General features: G+C 44.7%; 1 protein-coding gene across 1 annotated transcript in view; it reads right to left on the reverse strand.

Annotated features, from left to right (window-relative positions):
• Positions 1-19,311, reverse strand: part of LOC126426932 (uncharacterized) — a 126,540-nt gene extending 107,229 nt beyond the window's left edge. The window contains exon 1 of the mRNA XM_050089040.1: positions 19,138-19,311. Coding sequence (XP_049944997.1) covers positions 19,138-19,297 — 160 coding nt within the window. The 5' untranslated portion in view covers positions 19,298-19,311. The remainder of the gene's footprint in view (positions 1-19,137) is intronic.
• Positions 19,312-22,387: the final 3,076 nt, after the last annotated feature.

Genomic DNA, 22,387 nt, shown 5'->3' on the forward strand with positions numbered 1-22,387 from the left:
AGTATGTACTGACATGGGAGGGGTAACATGTTCAGATTCTGGAACAGTGGTTTACAAGATTCTTCTTCTGTTTGAATAATATTATTCTAACTATCTTTTTTTTTAGTTTAAATAGCATGAAATACCAGAGGAATGGAAGGTAGCTGTGATATGCCCCATATATAAAAAGAAAGAGAAATCCGTATGTGACAACTACAGGGGCATAGCGCTACTCAACACCTGTTATAAGATCTTCTCCAACTGCCTATTAGAACGGATAAAACCTATAGCAACAGACATAATTGGAGAATACCAAGGAGGTTTCCAGGCAGGGCGATCAACCACGGACAAGATTTTTGTCCTGAAACAGGTCTGTGAAAAAATGTACGAATACGGACGAGAGATACATCTCCTGTTTGTAGACTTCAAGAAGGCTTACGACAGTATATATAGACCTAGCCTGATTAGAACTATGACAGAGTTTGGTATATCAAAGAAGTTGGTCAAACTGGTAGAGGTATGCCTAAATGATACAAAACTTAAGGTTAAGGTAGGCAATCAAATGACAGAAAGCTTCCAAGTTGTAAGAGGATTACGCCAAGGAGATGGGCTATCACCTTTCCTCTTCAACCTGGCACTTGAGAAGGTAATGCGGGATTTCAACAAAGAAAACATCAAAGGCATTCAAATTGGTAATGAACACATTACATATCTGGCCTATGCAGACGACATTGCACTATTAGCATGCACACAAGAAGATGTGAAGAGAAGTATCCAGACCTTGGAGTTATTGGCAGCTAGGATCGGTCTACAAATTAGCTCTGAAAAGACAGAGTATATGACCATAGGAAGAAAGATCCAGAACTCTCAAGATTTAATTGTGAACAACACCAGGTATAAACATGTGAAAGAGTTCAAATACCTTGGATCATTTTTTACAGAAGTAACATCAACTGAAGCAGAGATAAAAGCACGACTGCAGGTGGGAAACAGATACTATCACTCTCTAGACACTATATTAAAATGTAGAAGTGTCTCGCAACAACTAAAGCTATGGTTGTATAAAACATTAATAATGCCAGTAGTACTTTATGGTTCTCAAACCTGGAGCACTCGAAAACAAGACCTTAAGTGACTGCTAACATTTGAAAGGAAAGTCCTCAGGAAAATATTTGGACCAGTCAGAGATCAGACTACTGGAGAATGGAGAAGACGCCATAACACTGAATTAGAAGAGCTGTACAAGGAGCCTAACATCTTGGGAGTGATGAGAAGCAAAAGACTGCAATGGGCTGGACATGTTGTTAGAATGGAGGCAACAAGATGGCCCAAAATCACAATGGACTGGATCCCATCAGGCAGCAGACCAGTGGGAAGACCTAGAAAGAGGTGGATCGATGGAGTGAGAGAAGACCTGTTGCAGCTGGGAGTCACGGAAAACTGGAGACAGACAGCAGAAGACGGAGACGGATGGAGAGCTCTAACTGTGGTGGCGCGCGGTCCTCTGGGCCTGATCGCGTGATGATGATGATGATTAAATAGCCTCACTGCTTCTGCACTGTGGCCCCAAAAGATAATTCTGTAGCTTAATATAGAGTGGAAAAGAGCATAATACATTGATGTGAGGGTGCTGGTATTAACAATGTTCCTTATTTGTCTAATCATGATACATGCTTTACTCAATTTGATGTAGGTTATATCAAGATGACTTTTCCTTGTAAGTGTGTAATGCTAACCCCCAAAAATTTGGTTTCCTTTACATAGTTGATTTTATCATCACTCAGTCGTATATTTGGTACTGGTGGGTTTTTACTTTGCACTTTGTGGAAAGTATTACCCGCTGTCATTATTATATAATGTGAAACACGGAGACAGACGGTTTTGAACTGCATAGTACTGAGGGCGCGGTGGTGGGATGTGGTAGTGGTGGGGATAGTTCTGATCCACACAAGACGCCATTTCATTTACTCACTCACTATGGAGCAGTGTTTATCTATGACAGTTTCGTGAAAAGTGGTGAGTCTATTATTGCTACGCAGCGATTGTTTCGTGCGCGGTTTCATGTCGGTCGACACGGAGCTGTTCCGAGCCGTAACACAATCCTCAGATGGGAGGAAAACTTCAGATCAACTGGAAACATACTGGATAAGAAGCATCCTGGCCCGAGACGCAGAGTAACGACACCAGAAAACGTTGAAAGGGTAAGGCAAGCGGCAGTCAGAAGCCCAGGACGGTGAGCTAGACGTCATGCTAGTGAGTTACGAATCAATGTGAATTGGTTAGACGAATTTTGCATAAAGAATGAAAATTCCATCCCTAAAAAATGCTCATTGTCCGACAACTTAAGGGAACCGATTTTGCTGTACGAGAAGACTTCAGTTACAGAATGCAAGTGATTTTGGGATCGAATGAAAATGAAATTTTATTGATGAGCAATGAAGCTCATTTTCATTTAAACGGGACTGTGAATAAGCAAAACCTACGTTACTGGTATCCAGAGCATCCACACCTTATCCACCAGCGTCCTCTGCACTCAGAAAAAGTAACAGTCTGGTGTGCTCTTGGCTTTGTTGGCATTAATGGACCTTATTCTTTTTGGAGAGAACGGGGCCACAATTACTGTTAATTCGGTTCGTTGCATTCGTATGCTTGAAACATTCTTGAAACCAGAACTAAGAAGACGACGAATCCCTTTGAAACGTGTTTGGTTCCAGCAGGATGGGACAACGTCGCACACCACAAACACTTCAATGACAGTTCTTAGACGCATGTTTCCTGGCCGGATTATCTCACGTTTTGGCAATGTTCCTTGGCCTTCCAGGTCTCCCGACTTGTCAGTATGTGACTTTTTTCTGTGGGGGTATCTTAAGAACTGTGTCTATAGCCACAAACCACGAAATTTGGACGAGTTGAAGAATGCAATCGTTCAAGAAATTGCTGCCATCCCTGCAGAGATTTTAGTCTGTGAGATGGAGGATTTTGAGAAGGGACTCGAGTCCTGCATTCGATATGATGGACATCACCTTCATGACATTATTTTTCACAAATATCTTTGTTAACTAAAATGGCAAATAATGAGCTTTGATTTTTTTGTAAATAAACATGCATAATTTTAAAGTTGGCTGAGTTTTATTTCATTAAAATCTGTCCGTCTCCTGTGTGTCATCCTGTATTTAGGAGTAGTCTGTTTGAATTAAGCCATGAGTTTAGTTGTGCTGTGCTCCTGTTTATTACATTATGTTCATTTGAGTTGGATATCATAATTGTGGTATCATCAGCAAAGAGGAAGGTTCTGTTATTGTGCAACTTTAAGGGCAGGACATTTATATAAAGTAAGAATAATAAGGGTCCCAACACTGAGCCTTGGGGAACTCCATGTTCTGTGATTTGAGCAGATGATTGTACAGTATTAGCAATTCCTGGTCGATTGGTTACATTCATTTCGACATTGGTTCCTGTCTTTGAGGCAGCTTTTAAAACAGTCATGGCCAGTGCCCCTTATTCCATGGGAATAAATTTTTTGGAGCGGTATATTGTGACTGACCATATCAGATTCCTTTGTTAGGTCAAGAAAAATGCCTATGGCTGGAAGCTTCTTGTCTACTAATGTTAAGGTGTAATGTAGTTGTGGTTTTTCCTCCTTGGAAACTGCGCCCTGAGTGAAGAAAAAAGATATATTATTCTCAATATGTAAGGGGCGGTTGACCCTTTATAGATGCCATTGTGTCTAATAAATGCTATCTGACACACTTAATGGCTTTTTGATCGTATTGCAAATAATATGCTTTAGATAAACTTCTTTGTGACTACAGTCGTCTACCCACATGAAGCAGTCAGCGAGTCTCTGTTTCGTTCTTGGTTCAATTGTGGTTGCATTTAATGTAAACTGCTTGTTCAGTTCTTCAGCTGGGACAGTTGAACCAGCTGCAGCTTTGCCTATACCAAGATTAGAAAGGTTTTTCCATTGGACAGATGGTCTATTTCAATTGTCAGGTAATGTATGGGCCTACCTGAGTTTTGCATTTCTCTCAGCTTGCCTGACTCTGCTCCATTTCTGCTTGTAAGAAAACGATTTTCAAGCTTGGAGCCCAGTTTGGATACCCAATATGCAGCGTCTCTAAGATTCATTACCTCTTTTAGGTCTTCAGCTAGACAAGCTACACGTTTCCTTCTTATTTTTCTGGTCTTTAAGTGAGGGTATTTGTGATATAGTCGAGTAAGTTTGTTAGTAAATCCATGAACTTCTTCATTTACGTCTGAGAAGGGATTAGAAGACGTCCTCCAAATAATTTCTTGCGCCTCAGTTGCAAAGTTCAGATAAATTACTGAGTTTGAAGCCTCGGCACATAGTCAGTTGTGGTTTATTTCCAGGTCATTCCAGTGAGTACCTCATGAAATGAGGCAGACATGCCAGGTGGAGATATTTGAGAGATACTAATTACACTACTGGCCATTAAAATTGCTACACCAAGAAGAAATGCAGATGATAAACGGGTATTCATTGGGCAAATGTATTATACTACATCTGACATGTGATTACATTTTCACGCAATTTGGGTGCATAGATCCTGAGAAAACAGTACCTAGAGCAAGCATCTCTGGCCGTAATAACGGCCTTGATACGTCTGGGCATTGAGTCAAACAGAGCTTGGATGGTGTGTACCGGTACAGCTGCCGGTGCAGCTTCAACACGATACCACAGTTCATCAAGGGTAGTGACTGGCGCATTGTGACGAGACAGTTGCTCGTCCACCAGTGACCAGACGTTTTCAGTTGGTGAGAGATCTGTAGAATGTGCTGGCCAGGGCAGCAGTCGAACATTTTCTGTATCCAGAAAGGCCCGTACAGGACCTGCAACATGCGGTCGTGCATTATCCTGCTGAAATGTAGGGTACCGCAGGGATCGGATGAAGGATAGAGCCACGAGTCGTAACATCTGAAATGTAACGTCCACTGTTCAAAGTGCTGTCAATGCGTGCAAGAGGTGACCGAGACATGTAACCGATGGCACCCCGTACCATCACGCTGGGTGATATGCCAGTATGGCGATGACAAATACACGCTTCCGATGTGCGTTCACCGCTATGTCGCCAAACACGGATGCGACCATTGTGATGCTGTAAACAGAAACTCGATTCATCCGAAAAAATGACGTTTTGCCATTTGCGCACCCAGGGTCATCGTCTAGTACACCATTGCAGGCGCTCCTGTCTGTGATGCAGCGTCAAGGGTAACCGCAGCCACGGTCTCCGAGCTGATAGTCTATGCTGCTTCAAACGTCGTCGAACTGTTCGTGCAGATGGTTGTCGTCTTGCAAACGCCCCCATCTGTTGACTCAGGGATCGAGATGTGGCTGCACGATCCGTTGCAGCCATGCGGATAACATGCCTGTCATCTCGACTGCTAGTGATACGAGGCCATTGGGATCCAGCACGGCGTTCCGTATTACCCTCCTGAACCCACCGATTCCATATTCTGCTAACAGTCATTGGATCTCGACCAACACGAGCAGCAATGTCGAGATACGATAAACCGCAATCGAATTGGCTTTATCAAAGTCGGAAACGTGATGGTGCGCATTCCTCCTCCTTATACGAGGCAACAGAATAACGTTTCTCCAGGCAACGCCGGCCAACTGCTGTCTGTGTATGCGAAATCGGTTGGAAACTTTCCTCATGTCAGGACGTTGCAGGTGTCGCCACCGGTGCCAACCTCATGTGAATGCCCTGAAAAGCTGATCATTTGAATATCACAGCATCTTCTTCCTGTCGGCTAAATTTCGCGTCTGTAGTACGTCATCTTCGTGGTGTAGCAACTTTAATGGCCAGTAGTGTACTTTGTCTGGGGATTTCGTTGTAAATGCACTCCAATACAAAAAAGAACGAAAAAGCCGTGTACTATGAAGCAGTTATGAAAACTGGTCACTAACTGATATGCATACAGGTGTCATCGGAGAATGGAAAATTGTAAACTTGGTGGCCGATTGCACTGCAGCTCAGTTTCGCCACGTAGCTGGCAAGGATAGTAAACACACATGTCGACACCACGACATAAATTCTTTGCGAATTTAATTCTGTGTATTCATTTGAACAGTAACCATGCATTGCCAATAGGCATGTGAAAAATATTTGCAGATGTCAGCTTTTGAAAGAGGACATGTGGTTGGACTCAAAGTTGCCAGCTGGAGCAATCAGCGAATTGTTCGACATTTGAACAGAAGTGACGCCACTACACGATGATTCTGTCAGGAATGGTGGACCATGGTCAAACACAGCTTCAAGAAGAAAGTGGTCTACACAGAGAGATGACAGAGCGTGAGGAGTGAGCAATCATCAGAGAGGCACTCAGAGCACCAGATTGATCACCGCCATTGATCCGACTTCCAACAGGTGCTCTTGCTACCACAGGGATAATTAATTTACAGGTAGCTCATGGAAAGGGAAGGCAACGATCTTGCCCCAGTGGATACACGAGTTCCCGTGAGATCACCGAAGTTAAGCGCTTTTGGGTGTGGCCAGCATTTGGATGGGTGACCATCCGGGCAGTCCTGCGCTGTTGCCATTTTTCGGGGTGCACTCAGCCTTTGGAAGCCAATTGAGGAACTGCTCGAGCGAATAGTAGCGTGTCTCGTCAAAGAAAACCATCATAACGACTGGGAGAGCAGTGTGCTGACCACAAGCCCCTCCTATCCGTGTCCTCACCTGAGGATGACACGGCGGTCGGATGGTCCCGATGAGACACTTGTGGCCTGAAGAAGGAGTGCGTTTTTGTTCTTCACAGAAAGGGGTCTGACAGTGCAACTCGCGCTGGCTACTGTTGACGTCTGTACACCAACAAGTTCGTTTGCAGTGGTCTCGTGCTTTATTTGGCCTTGAATCTGATTGATTGGAGTAGAACTGTCTGTGATGAGTTCCACCTCGAACTAAACCCAATTACGAGCGAGGACGTGTCTGGAGGGTCACCAGACAGCAGTGGGATGCCAACCTCATTCTCACCCACCATACAAGCTGACAACGAGGAGTGGTGCTCTGCGCTTCCATGTCATTTCATAGCAGGATCTCTTTGGTTATCATCCACAGCACCCTTTCAACACAGCGGTGTGCCAATGATATTCTAAGCCCCGTTTTGTAACCTTTCATGGCAAGCCATCCTACACTTGCATTTCAACAAGATAACACCCATCCACATGCAGCAAGAGTTTCTACTGCCTGTCTTCACGCTTGCCAAACCTTTGCTAGCAAGATCGCCAGATTTCGCCCCAATTGAGGACATTTGTAACATTATGCCAATTGGAGAGAATTTGGATCAATATGTCTTTTGAGGACTTGCAGCAACTCTATCAACTCTATCAGTCAATGACAAGCCCAGCTGCTGGCGTAAGGGCCAGAGGAGGGCCAATGCATTATTGACTTGCTCAGTTTGTGAAGCTCTTTCTGTTGAATAAATCACCCAATTTTTTCTGAAACTGTAATTATTTGTTTGTTTGTGTATGTGCATGACATCTACTGAATTCCTTCATTGTGTGTCCTTTTTTTGTCTTAGATCTGTGAGGGTGTGGCCACTGTTTGTATAATGGGTAGGTGCAGACCGAAGCAGCAACATGTTTTAAGAAGAAAACATGCACTTAAATTTGACACTGGTACAGAAAAATTTATGCTAGTGTCACCAGCTGTAATTATGTGTTTGTAAGTCGATTCGAATCTTGAGAGGAGGAGATTGTGTTCAACGTCCCGTCACAACGAGACATCAGAGACGGAGCACAAGCTCGGATTAGGGAAGGGTGGGGAAGGAAAACGGCCGTGCCCTTTGAAAGGAACCTCCCCAGCATTTGCCTGAAATGATTTAGGGAAATCACGGAAAACCTAAATCAGGGTGGCCGGAGACAGGTTTTAACCGTCGTCCTCCCGAATGCGAGTCCAGTGTGCCAACCACTGTGCCACATCACTCAGTAAGTCTTGAGAGAGTGGTTTCATAACAGGTAACCAGCCTACTTCAGGAGGTTTGCAGAGGACACGTATCAGTCACTTTCTGAATGGACATACATTATGCTTGTATATCTTCATTATTATTGTATGTGTGTAACAAAGTTAGTAATAAATCAGTGGGTATGTATGCCCTTACTCCACTGCCTCCGCTGTCACAACTGTCTTATCTTTGCACCCATCTATACTTACTGAAGTTGTGGGAATGCTTGTTTTCAGCCAGATCTGCAACGGAAGTGTTACTAGGTGTCTAGTCGCGCAGGATTAGCCGAGCAGTCTAACGCGCTGCAGTGATGGACTGTGCGGCTGATCCTGGTGGAGATTCGAGTCCTCCATAGGGCATGGGTGTGTGTGTTTCTCCTTAGGATAATTTAGGTTAAGTAGTTTGTAAGCTTAGGGACTGATGACCTTAGCAGTTAAGTCCCATAAGATATCACACACATTTGAACATCTGAACTGGGTGTCTACATCTTGAAATACACGATTGAACTCATCGAGATGAGCTGGCAGAGACTGGACGTTTGCGTGTGCAATGTGGAGGCTAGGTATGTTCTGGTGCAAAGGTCACTAGAGTGCCGCTGCTGGAGATTACTGACTCTCTGTCAGCGCTGGCGAGGGGACAGAATATAGCAAAGAAGTATGCTAAGGTAGCGTGAGGGTTCCTGGACGTGAACGCGGGATGTATCTCCAGGCAGGTTTAGTGACCAAGGCGAGGGAGCTTTGGAGTGTTCATTAAACAGCCGACTGGTGACAGGAAAAGAAACTCGCAACAGTAATGAAAGCAAGATAACTTGAATAGAAACAGAGTGTTACTGACGAGTAACAACAGTAACATTATAATAAATTGCTAAATAAAAATGGAGCACAAGTGGGTTGGTGCAGCAATTAGCGAAATAAATAAGAAACAATACAGATAGGAATTAAATCAAACAATGGAAAACCAGGATGGAATGCAATAATACCAGAGAAGGGAAGTTGCTACTCACCATATAGCAGAGATGCTGAGTCGCGATGGGCACAACAAAAAGATTCACACAATTATAGCTCTTGGCCATTAAGACCTTTGTCAAAAATGTTCAAATGTGTGTGAAATCTTATGGGACTTGACTGCTAAGGTCATCAGTCCCTAAGCTTACACACTACTTAACCTAAATTACCCTAAGGACAAACACACACACCCATGCCCGACAGAGGACTCGAACCTCCACCGGAACCAGCCGCACAGTCCATGACTGCAGCGCCTCAGACCGCTCGGCTAATTCCTCGTGGCCAAGGCCTTTGTCAGTAGTAGACTCACATACACACATGCACACACACACACACACACTCACGCAAATGCAACTTGCACACACGTCTGCGGTCTCGGAGAACTGAAACCACACTGCGAGCAGCAGCACAAGTGCATGATGGGAGTGGCGACTGGGTGGGGATAAGGAGGAGGCTGGTGTGGAGAGGGGGAGGGATTGTGGTGTCACCGCCAGACACCACACTTGCTAGGTGGTAGCTTAAATTGGCCGCGGTCCAGTTAGTACATGTCGGACCCACGTGTCACCACTGTGTGATCGCAGACCGAGCGCCACCACAAGGCAGGTCTCGAGATACGGCCGAGGACTCGCCCCAGTTGTACGACGACCTTGCTAGTGACTACACTGCCGAAGCCTTTCTCTCATTTGCCGAGAGACAGTTAGAATAGCCTTCAGCTGAGTCCATGGCTACGACCTAGCAAGGCGCCATTAGCCTTACATAGTTTGAGAGTTATCGTATAAATGTCTCAAGAAGAACGTTGTAAACCAACAAAGAATAAAGTTAAGTATTCGAGGAGCTGCATACTTTTCTTATTAGAAGTCAATACTTATCCTGTTCCAGACTTCACGCCAGTCGGCGTGTGTGTACGCGTGCCTTTCTTTCGGCTACCCGTCACTGTGGACTGGCTGCATTGTCAGTCCACATCAGGGATAGTATGGTGGGAAGTGGCAGACAGTAAAGTGTTGCAGTTTAGATGGAGGGCGGTAGAGGAAGTGCAGAGGGGGAGATGGTAAGTAGTGGAAAGGAGAGAAATAAAAAGAAATTAAAAGACTGGGTGTGGCGGTGAAATGACGGCTGTGTAGTGCAGGAATGGGAACAGGGAGGGGGCCGGATGGGTGAGGATAGTGACTAAGGAAGGTTGAGGTCAGGAGGGTTACGGGAACGTAGGATGTATTGCAGGGAAAGTTCCCACCCGTGCAATTCAGAAAAGCTGGTGTTGGTGGGAAGGATCCGTATGACACAGGTTGTGAAGCAGTCATTGAGACGAGGGATATCATGTTTGGCAAGGTGTTCAGCAACAGGGTGGTCCTCTTGTTTTTTGGCCACAATTTGTCAGTGGCCGTTCATGTGGACAGACAGCTTGTTGGTTGTCATGCCTACATAGAATGCAGCACGGAGGTTGCAGCTTAGCTTGTAAATCACGTGTCTGCACTTACAGGTAGCCCTGCCTTTGATGGGATAGGTGATGTTAGTGACCTGACTGGAGTAGTGGTGGTAGGAGGATGTATGGGACATATAGGAATTAGCAATAAAGTAAAACAAAATAGTGCAGACATTGGTCAAGTTATGGTTAACTATAACCACAATAACAATATAAAATGGTTCAAATGGCTCTGAGCACTATGGGACTCAACTTCTGAGGTCATCAGTCCCCTAGAACTTAGAACTACTTAAACCTAACTAACCTAAGGACATCACACACATCCATGCCCGAAGCAGGATTCGAACCTGCGACCGTAGCGGTCTCGCGGTGCCAGACTGCAGCGCCTACACCCGCATGGCCACTTCGGCCTGCAATAACAATATAGACACACAACTAGCGCCACCAAGAGTTGACATGTTCTCAGCTCCTAAACCATAGGCTTCTGAGTTCATTTGCACTGCTAAATGATCTTTTACCATTGACCATTACCCTGCCTTCATTTGTTCATACATTTTGTAACCCACGTCTCGAAATAGCCTTGCTCAAAATGCTTAATCTTTTAGAGGTAAGATCCTCTCATATTGTGAGACTTGAAGATTTCGAATCTTTTCCTATACGACGCGAACTTCAGTCTTATTAGTCTAAGTTTTCTACATCCTGGCGATACGGTCGACTCTATGACATCTGTCAATGTCATTCAGTCCAACTTCTAAGGGATTTCCTAGAAACCTGAACAGTCTAAGGTTATTGCGTCTCTGACGTCGTTCGAGTTTGTCAGACTTCTAGACCAGTTTCTGTTCGAGTGCCCAGTCCTCAGTTTATTTTAATGACTTATCCAAAGCACGGATCTTGCTCACGGTAGTATTGTAAATCTGTTGTAGCACAGTAAGAGTTTGTGCAGTGGTAGGGTTTAACGCTATTTCCTCCAGTGGTTCACGAAATTGTCAAATTTTAAACAGAGCCACAGCTTATTGCTGTGCTTTATTCGTAGTTTCTTGCGTATCTCTCGCACTCGCGCCGCGCCAGTCAAATGTCACGCGACTGTTCGAAATAGCTCCATACTATAACGGACGCTGCGCCGTATCGCGAATTCTCGAGCCCATTAGGACGCGAGTATCCTTTCCCACGAGCTAAATAGAAAAGTTAGATATCAGGTGTTATAGACTAGCTTCATTTTAGTGTAGAGTTATAACGGAAAAAGGAGGAGTTTCAACACACATAAAAACTGGACGCAAAGTCAAAAATGTTCAGACGAGCAGTTCTTATGTAGATCAGAACCTAGAAGCATGTGCTCGTTGAGTTGTTACTGCAGAATAGTTCTCTTGCAATTGTAACAGTCTACAGATTCCGTCTACGGAACTTTCAGCTTGTAATGAGAGATCTGGATGATTTACTGGGCAACCTGCCAGCTAAGAAGAAACGCTCACAAGGGGAGGCCGCCAATTGTGAAATTCAGATTCGATTCATACTGCGCATAATAAAAGCTCATGGCCAGAAGTGTAATGTGGCAAAGCACCAAGATGCACTTCTGAGCCGTTGTTGAGAAAATCGACAGTTAAAAGAAACCGTTGCGGTGAAATACTCTCTACGATTAATAGTTTTCTACAGCGTCGTGGCGCAGCGGTAAGCGCTCGGGTTCGTAATCCGAAAGTCACCGGATCGAATCTCGCGCCATGCAGTTTTGTTTTTATTATTAGTTTTTTGTAATTCAAATATATATATATATATATATATATATATATATAAAGTATTAATGAATTGCTTATGCATGTTGGTGAAGGCGGATCGCTCTCCAATTGTACCGCCTCCATTTTTCCGTTTGTTTAACAGGGTGTACCAAAGCTCTCCCGTCCGCACTGATTTTCGACGATGTTATAAGTTGCGCTAGGGACCGCATCTACCGTCTTTCGAAGTTAGCACGCAACTACGCTGTTACGCGGCGGCCCGTTTCGGCCCATTCAACATCCGTCCTTCAAGTGTAACGAGCGAGTAACGGAGTTTATATTTCATACCTGCCACAGCAAATTTGTGTTCGTGGTGTCTCTATTCTAATTCGAACGTTTGACTTACGCTATACGTATTCGTTTCGGAATATCGTGTCTACGTCTTCCATTAACTATACGTGGATAACATTATGAAGGTAATTAATAACATTTGTGAAATACAACTTTATTTGTGGAAAACATAATGATGTTCGAAGTCGCCAGTTTTTCCACGACAAACGACTTTCAACAACTCATTATATGCATAATTGTTGCACCTGATTGCCGGTTATTTTTATATATATATATATATATATATATATATATATATATATATATATATGTATTTGAATTACAAAAAACAAATACTAAAAAAAAAAGGTGGCATGGCGCGAGATTCGACCCGGCGACCTTCGGATTACGAACCCGAGCGCTTACCGCTGCGCCACGACGCTGTAGAATGTTGCTAATCGTAGAGAGTAATTCACTGCAACGGTTTCTTTCAACTGTCGATTTTCTCGACAACGGCTGAGAAGTGCATCTTGGTGCTTTGCCACATTACACCTCTGACCATGAGCTTTTATTATGCGCAGTATGAATCGAATCTGAATTTCACAATTGGCGGCCTCCCCTTGTCAGTACAAGTTGTTTATGCAGATTCATATGTAAATGTCTTCAAACATCCTGATAACAAAAATGACCTGCAGTCACTAGTTGGGTGTTTAGTCTGGTTTCAGTAGTGAATTTTCCAACATGCGTGCAGCAAGATAACAGGATACTGACTGACAACATTTTTACAGATAGTTGTCAGGTGTAATCAAGTAATATGTACACAGTTCTTAATGAACTAATGTACATTATGTACAATGAGGCTATCTGATCTTTATATACAATTGATGGATATAAAAAATATAGCACCCTACAGCTCTGAAGCATATTCATACAAAGCGGTGAGACTTATTAATGTGTACACCGTACGGTGTTTCAGGAATAACTTGAAAGAGGTGGTGACGGATAAGGTACTCTACCGGCCATTAAAAGTGCAACACCATGAAGATGACGTGCTACAGACGCGAAATTTAACCGACAGGAAGAAGATGCTGTGATATGCAAATGATGAGCTTTTCAGAGCATTCACACAAGGTTGGCGCCGGTGTCGACACCTACAACGTGCTGTAGTGTAAGATGTTCTCAGCCCGACAGTAAAGTTCTACGTCTATTACCCAGAAACTGCTTTGTAAACCCTCGTCGCCAAATTTGTAAAGGCCTCGTCACTACAGCTGTGGAAGACGAGTTGCCACTGTTGTTGCTGTAGGCCGATTCTGTGAAACGGTTTCAGCTGCAGTACACCGCTAACACAATTTCTCGCTGCCACTATTACACGGCTATGCCCCAGGGTCAGGTAAAGGGGTAGGAGGATGAAGGTTCTCCAACATTCCAACAAATTAGTAAGAAAGTCACACAAATGAGGTAAAAAGTTAAATTATCTTTGGATGATTAAGTCTGCAACACTGCATGTAATACAACACAAACAAGGCCGCCAATGGCCAAGTGCAAGTAATAGTAGGTAAACTTCACAGTGCGCAGCTAATGAAATTTACACCAGCTATCTGCTCATTTCTAAGACTTTACTAATTTACGTTCACTGTCTAAGTCAGCCCTGGACGATGATCTACCTGTTCTACCTTCCGGCTTCTATCCATTGTCGTCCGGCCATTGGCGGATTTTACTCGGCCGACAATTGGCCGAGGCAAAGTCGATGTCTTTCGTCCTCAACGCCCCCCCCCCCCCCCCAACCCCCCGGGGCACTGCTACCGGTCAACATGCGACGATACAGCAAACTGCACTTAATTTTTCAACGGTTCATCTCAATGAACATTTTGCAGCTGTCTGAAAGTCAGAATATAGCAAAAAGTACGATTTGGAAAAGCTGTAAATTATCCCTGTACATCTCTTCATGGAGTGCAAAACAATTCCCAGTCATGTGAGAGTAGAGTTTTTAGCTATTTACACGATCCGTGGATCATTTGAACTATTCTTTTATCGAAGTAATATCAAATCTGTCAGTCTACAGGGTACGTATACACTATTAGTTTGAGCACAAGTGGGAACATTATTTCTCAGTTCTACTCATGCATCGACTGCACATTTAAAAACGGTCTCTGTTCGGGCTAATACTCTTTAAATAAAAAAATCGTTCGTCGAATAGAGGCGCTGTCCAGGAGAAATGATTTCAGATTATGTGTAATACTTGCTTTGCCACCTGTCGGAATTTCGTCGTTTTTTAACATACAGTTTATCTCAGTGGTCAAACGATCAAAACTTTTTCGTGTTCCACGTTGATCTCCTTTCCAAGTCACTGATTGGTCTAATAATGGAAAATAAACACTATATTCTCCACTCATGTTGTAGGACGTTACTATTGTACAGATTAATTATGACGGATCTCACAAGTGAATATACTGTGAAGGTGCAACTATAATGCCTAACTCGATGAAAAGCCTACGTCACGACTACGGATGAACATCACATATTATTCTTACAGCTCGCTTCTGTCCAGACAGTGTTGAGTTACCCCAGACAATTATTCCATAACACGTTACTGGGTGCAGATGTACAAAATATGTCTAGAGGTTGATTAGTCTGCTTCCAGATCTAGCAAAAAATAATACGAAGAGAAAAAAGTAGCTGAATTTATCTCTTTGAACAGCTCAGCAATACGCTTCTTCCAGTGCAAGTTTTCATTAATACCTACACCCAAAAATTTGCGGCATTCCACCTTGTTTACTGAATCCTATTCGTATGCTATAACACCTGTTACTGTGACTCTACTTTCTGAACTGAATACAATGTGTTTAGTAAAAATTTAGGCGTAGTCCGTTTTCGCAAAACCTCCCAAAAATTCCCCAATAAAACCATTACCAGATTCTTCTGTTCCTTCCTCTCTAATCGTATTTATTATAACACTGCAAAAAGTACCAATTCTGCTTCAGGAATGTGGAATACAAGGTCACTCACACATGTACTGGGGATACGAGTCGACCCAAAATTTAAAATTGTGGGACTGCCTTCATGATTTCTCCCCAGTCGCTAAAATTTTCTCTTCTTCTAACACTGTTTGAATTATTCATCACAACTTCTTGCTTCGGTTTGTTAAGCATGATTGCGACAAGTGGAGTGAAAATCCGTTAATTGCTTAAAGCTCTCGTTTTACAATGATATACGTAATCAAACACTTTGGAAGGATCACAAAAATACTAACATGGTATTTTATTATTTAAGGTTTGTAATATTTGGCGAGTGAATGTACGAATAGCATTCTGAGTCAAGCAACCCTTGTGGAATCGAAAGTGTGATGTGAACGTAAAGTGTTTCTACTTAAATGAGAAACTACCCGTCAGTAATCTCCTTTCTTGAATATGTCTGTAGCTCGTGGTCTAGTGAATAGCATTGGTGCCTCGGGATCACGGGGCCCCCGGTTCCATTCCCGGCCAAGTTGGGAATTTTCTCTGCCCGGGGACTAGGAGTTTGTGTTATCCTCATCATCATCATCATTAATGACCGTGACTGGATTGGATTGTAAATAAAAAATGGACTGTGTAAAAATTGGGACTTTGTATGGGCGCTGATGACCATGCAGTTGAGCGTCCCACAAATCAAACATCATCATTTCTTGAATATTTTGCAAATAGACGACTATAAAGAAATTGAGCAATAATTATTTAAGTCTTTCTTATGAAGAGGTTTAACAATCGCGTATTTTTCCGTCTGAAAAATTGTCTGTGCCAGTGAGGCATTACATGTATCGCTAAGAGCATTCCTTAACTAACACAGTAGAAGTTTTCAGAATTTTGTTTAAATTTCGATGAACAACACATGAGCTTTTCTCTTTCAGAATTTTTAGAGTTCTGATCATTTCAATGACGGATGCTGGTGCTATTACTAGTTTTTCAAGTTTTGAGGAATAAAACTTTTGATTTGTTCCCTTGCTTCTTCAGCTGAGCCATTTCATCCTACAGGGTGATTAAAAAAGAATACCACAACTTTAGGAATTTAAAACTCTGCAACGACAAAAGGCAGAGCTAAGCACTATCTGTCGGCGAATTAAGGGAGCTATAAAGTTTCATTTAGTTGTACATTTGTTCGCCATTTCAGCCAATAAAGTTTTTGGTCCCTTTTTCTTCGAAGGTGCTACTGTAACTGGACTACAGTATCTGGGGATGTTAGAGAATTGGCTGTTCCCTCAGCTCGAACAAGAAGCACAACAATTCATATTTCAGCATGATGGAGCGCCACCACATTGGCACTTATCTGTCCGTAACTACCTGAACGTCAACTAGCCGAGGCGATGGATCGGCCGCCAGGCAGCCCGTGACAGAGCACTTCATCACTGGCCTCCAAGAAGCCCTGATCTTACCCCCTGCGACTTTTTCTTATGGGGGTATGTTAAGGATATGGTGTTTCGGCCACCTCTCCCAGCCACCATTGATGATTTGAAACGAGAAATAACAGCACCTATCCAAACTGTTACGCCTGATATGCTACAGAGAGTGTGGAACGAGTTGGCGTATCGGGTTGATATTGCTCGTGTGTCTGCAGGAGGATATATTGAACATCTCTGAACTTGTTTTTGAGTGAAAAAAAACCTTTTTAAATACTCTTTGTAATGATGTATAACAGAAGGTTATATTATGTTTCTTTCATTAAATACATATTTTTAAAGTTGTGGTATTCTTTTTGAATCACCCTGTATTTTTGCTGCTAGATTTAGAAAGCGATTATTAAGAATACTTGCATCTTGTGAATTATCAGTCACAGCACCGTCATTTAGTGTTGCTGTGATAGTACCTTGTATGCTGACGGGCTGCACTTTCTCCCATTTCACGACCTCCCACACACTTTTAGTCTTACTACCTGCATTATTGACTTCTGTCAGGACGAACATGTTTCTGGACATCGTAATGACTTCCCTTTATTAAATGTTACAGCATTTTATGCACAAGGTGGGCGGATAGTAACTCCGTACTTTTAATATTTTCCCTCCTGAAGTATTGCACATATACACTACTGGCCATTAAAACACCTACACCAAGAAGAAATGCAGATGGTAAAAGGGTATTCATTGGACAAATATATTATACTAGAACTGACATGTGATTACATTTTCACGCAATTTGGGTGCATAGATCCTGAGAAATCAGTACCCAGAAAAACCACCTCTGGACGTAATAACAGCCTCGATACGCCTGGGTATTGAGTCAAACAGAGCTCGGATGGCGTGTACAGGTACAGCTGCCCATGCAGCTTCAACACGGTACCACAGTTCATCAAGATTAGTTCAAATGGTTCAAATGGCTCTGAGCACTATGGAACTTAACATCTGAGGTCATTAGTCCCCTAGAACGTAGAACTACTTAAAGCTAACTAACCTAAGGGCAACACACAGATCCATGTCCGAGGCCGGATTCGAAACTACGACCGAAGCAGTCACGCAGTTCCAGACTGTAGCGCCTAGAACCGCACGGCCACTCCGGCCGGCCATCAAGATTAGTGACTGGCGTATTGTGACGAGCCAGTTGCTCGGCCACCATTGACCAGACGTTTTGAATTGGTGAGAGATCTGGAGAATATGCTGGCCAGGGCAGCAGTCGAACATTTTCTGTATCCAGAAAGGCCCGTACAGGACCTGCAACATGCGGTCGTGCATTATCCTGCTGAAATGTAGGGTTTCGCAGGGATCGAATGAAGGGTAGAGCCACGGGTCGTAACACATCTGAAATGTAACATCCACTGTTCAAAGTGCCGTCAATGCGAACAAGAGGTGACCGAGACGTGTAGCCGATGGCACCCCATAGCATCACGCCGGGTGATACGCCAGTATGGCGATGACGAATACACGCTTCCAATGTGCGTTCACGGCGATGTCGCCAAACACGGATGCGACAATCGTGATGCTGAAAAACAGAACCTGGATTGATCCGAAAAAATGACGTTTTGCCATTCGTGCTCCCAGGTTCGTCGTCGAGTACACCATCGCAGACGCTCCTGTCTGTGATGCAGCGTCTAGGGTAACCGCAGCCACGGTCTCCGAGCTGATAGTCCGTGCTGCCGCAAACGTCGTCGAACTGTTCGTGCAGATGGTTGCTGTCTTGCAAACGTCCCCATCTGTTGACTCGGAGATCGAGACGTGGCTGCACGATGCGTTACAGCCGTGCGGATAAGATGCCTGTCATGTCGACTGCTAGTGATACGAGGCCGTTGGGATCCAGCACGGCGTTCCGTATTACCCTCCTGAACTCACCGATTTCATATTCTGCTAGCAGTCATTGGATCTCGACCAACGCAAGCAGCAATGTCGCGATATGATAAACCGCAATCGCGATAGGCTACAATCCGACCTTTATCAAAGTCGGAAACGTGATGGTACGCATTTCTCCTCCTTACACGAGGCATCACAACAACGTTTCAACCGGCAACGCCGGTCAACTGCTGTTCGTGTATGAGAAATCGGTTGGAAACTTTCCTCGTGTCAGCACGTTGTAGGTGTCGCCAACGGCGCCAACCTTGTGTGAATGCTCTGAAAAGCTAATCATTTGCATATCACAGCATCTTCTTCCTGTCGGTTAAATTTCGCGTCTCTAGCAGGTTATCATAGTGGTGTAGCAATTTTAATGGCCAGTAGTGTATGTCGTTCCGCACGGCGGGTGACGCGGCGTTAATCCGCGATGTGCGGAGAAGTACTTACGCGGGTAGCGGCAGTAGCTCCACCACAGCCGCTTCTCGCCGTAGCTGCCCCCGGGCGCCCCCGTGACGCGGTTGATGTGGTCGCAGACGCAGTCGAGCACCGAGGTGCCGTTGGCGGCCAGCAGCGCCAGCAGGGTCGCGGCCGCGCCCGCTGGCTGCATCCCGGCTGTTCTCGCTGAGGAGCGAAAGTGAGCAGTGAGCAGTGCGCGGCGCGCGGCAGAGGCTTCCCGCCGGATGAGCGGACAGCGGGGACTCAATACCACGTCCGCGGTCCTATCCGCTGTGGCGGGGGGACCAGCTGCCAGCACACAAGCGCCACAGATTTTTTTTTTCCTTTATTGCTTTTCAATGCCCCCCGAAGGGGGTGGGCTGGCAGCAGCTTAGTATGCTGCTCTACAGCCTACAAACTTTTATTTTAAAAAATGGGAGAAGAAAAGAAACAAGAAAAACAGGCGACAGAACGGTGACAGAAAGTGTAAAATGGCGGAAAAAAGCGGAAAGTTAAAACAGAAAGCAAAAGGGGTTGGGAATGTTAATAAAAGACACAGGAATCAGACATGTAACATAGTACACACACAATTAAAAAACACGGCAACAGTATGGTTTCTGTTTGCAAGAGATAAAAAGCACACGCAGTGACAGTATGATGGCCGTTCGCAACACTGCCCAAAAAAAACACAACACAGAACACTCACTGTAAAACACTGCACGAAAAGGGCGGCACAGAGACGACACTCCCGAGCCAAAGGCAGATGGGGGGGGGGGGACCTGGAGGAGGGGGAAAAAAAAGGGGGGAACCGAGGAGGGAGAGGACTAATAAAGGGGGGGAGGAGAAGGGCAGATGCGAGAGGGGAGGCAGAGGAGGGAAATGCAAAAGGACTTGGGGGAGAGAAGGGGGCAAAGAGAGGGGAGGTGGGGAAGAAAGAGGATGGAAGGGGGGGGAGAGGGAGCCCGGGAAAAGGACAGAGGAAAGGAGGGGGAGTGAGGATCAGAGTTGATAGGAGGGATAAATGGAGGGAGAGAGGGCATCATCCGGGAGGGGGAGTTGACGGAAGCCACCTTGGGAAAGGAGATGTAGGGTGTAGAGATGGAGGGTAGGAGGGACACAACGGTGAAGACGTGGCAGGGGGCGGGGATGGGAGAGGAGAGGAGCAACCAGCGGGTGAGGGGGTTCAAGGCGGCGGGAGGTGTAGAGGATGCGGATATGTTCGAGGAATAGGGGAAAGGAATGAGATCGTAGAGGATCCGCGTGGGGGACGGGAGGCGTATACGGTAGGCGAGGCGGTGTGCATGATGCTCGAGGATCTGGAGGGATTTACAGAATTTGGGGGCCGCCACCGATCGTCGTTCTTTCGTTTTATAGTCTGTCTGTAAACTCAAGAGCGAGCAGCGCTTTTGGTGGGGGAAGTGGCCTTTCCCGGAAGAACGCTGACACCGGTCTCCAGGGGCACCCAAAATGTGTTGCCCGTTACCTGTCTAGCGGTGTAGACCGCCGTGCAGTGATATACATCGTTCCTGTTCGTGGGATCTTAGTTGCCAGTGTCAGTGAGTTAACTATGTATAAATACTGATGTACTTTGATACCCGGAAGTGATGGATAATCGTCTAGCATTGCAATAAAATGTGCAGAATGCGAAGAAGAGGAAGTATTTTGGGAGCAACGAGCGTTCTATCGTCTCTAACGTTGAAACTTCCTGGCAGATTAAAACTGTGTGCCCAACCGAGACTCGAACTCGGGACCTTTGCCTTGCGCGGGCAAGTGCTCTACCATCTGACCTACCGAAGCACGACTCACGCCCGGTACTCACAGCTTTACCTCTCCCAGGTATAGCACTTGCCCGCAAAAGGTAAAGCTCCCGAGTTCGAGTCTCGGTTCTGCACACAGTTTTAATCTGCCAGGAAGTTTCATATCAGCGCGCACTCCGCTGCAGAGTGAAAATCTCATTTTGGAAACATCCCCCAGGCTGTGGCTAAGCCATGTCTCTGCAGTATCCTTTCTTTCAGGAGTGCTATCTCTGCAAGGTTCGCAGGAGAGCTTCTGTAAAGTTTATAAGGTAGGAGGCGAGGTACTGGCGGAAGTAAAGCTGTGAGGACGAGGCGTGAGTCGTGCTTGGGTAGCTCAGTTGGTATAGCACTTGCCCGCGAAAGGCAAAGGTCCCGAGTTCGAGTCTCGGTCGGGCACACAGTTTTAATCTGCCAGGAAGTTTCATATCAGGGCACTTTCCGCTGCAGAGTGAAAATTTCATTTTGGAAACATCCCCCAGGCTGTGGCTAAACCACGTCTCCGCAATATCCTTTCTTTCAGGACTGCTAGTTCTGCAAGGTTCGCAGGAGAGCTTCTGTAAAGTTTGGAAGGTAGGAGGCGAGGTACTGGCAGAAGTAAAGCTGTGAGGACGGGGCGTGAGTCGTGCTTCGGTAGCTCAGTTGGTAGAGCACTTGCCCACGAAAGGCAAAGGTCCCGAGTTCGAGTCTCGGTCGGGCACACAGTTTTAATGTGCCAGGAAGTTTCATATCAGGGCACACTCCGCTGCAGAGTGAAAATCTCATTCTGGTCTCTAATGTTATTACAGCGTGTATTAAAGAGCCGACCCAAAAAAGAAATGTTGGCTAATATTACCAGTTCCAATCAAAGGGTTGCAAACTCTATAATGTTGTGACGTCAGCGTCACGTAATAGGACACGTGAGTAAGGAATGGAAAAATAACCCGCATGGTTTACTGGAATCGCCACGAAGGAAAACTAATAATTTTGGGAGGAAACCCATCGTTATAGACAGTTTCAAAATCACGTAAAACCTTTGATGTTTATGGAACACTAAATCTCTATCTCGGTCACTATTCACCTGATTCTAAGACATATTGCTTAAAACGTGCGCAATAGCTATTCTAAACACTGCTGAAATTCCCTGCGAAACATGCACACCGATTCTGGACTTCTAAGCAAAAAGCTTGACATAGGAGGTGTGTTCACATATTAATTTTTTAATTTTTGGTAAGAACTTTATTTGTTAATCTACAGCAATGTTATACTCTTCAAAATATTGTCCATTACATACTATACACTTATGCCAGTGCTTTTTCCAATTCCCGAAACACTTTAGGAACTGTTCCCTCGGGATACTTTATAGGTCTCTTATCTGTGCATCTTTAATCTCATCCATGCTTGTAAAACCGCTGTCCTTTAAGGCCTGCTTTGAAATGTTTATACCACTTGTCTGCCCTGGGGTTACTCGTAACAGGTTCAACAAGAGC

Source organism: Schistocerca serialis, chromosome 11 (genome assembly GCF_023864345.2).
Source record: "Schistocerca serialis cubense isolate TAMUIC-IGC-003099 chromosome 11, iqSchSeri2.2, whole genome shotgun sequence".
NCBI classification, from domain to species: Eukaryota; Metazoa; Arthropoda; class Insecta; order Orthoptera; family Acrididae; genus Schistocerca; species Schistocerca serialis.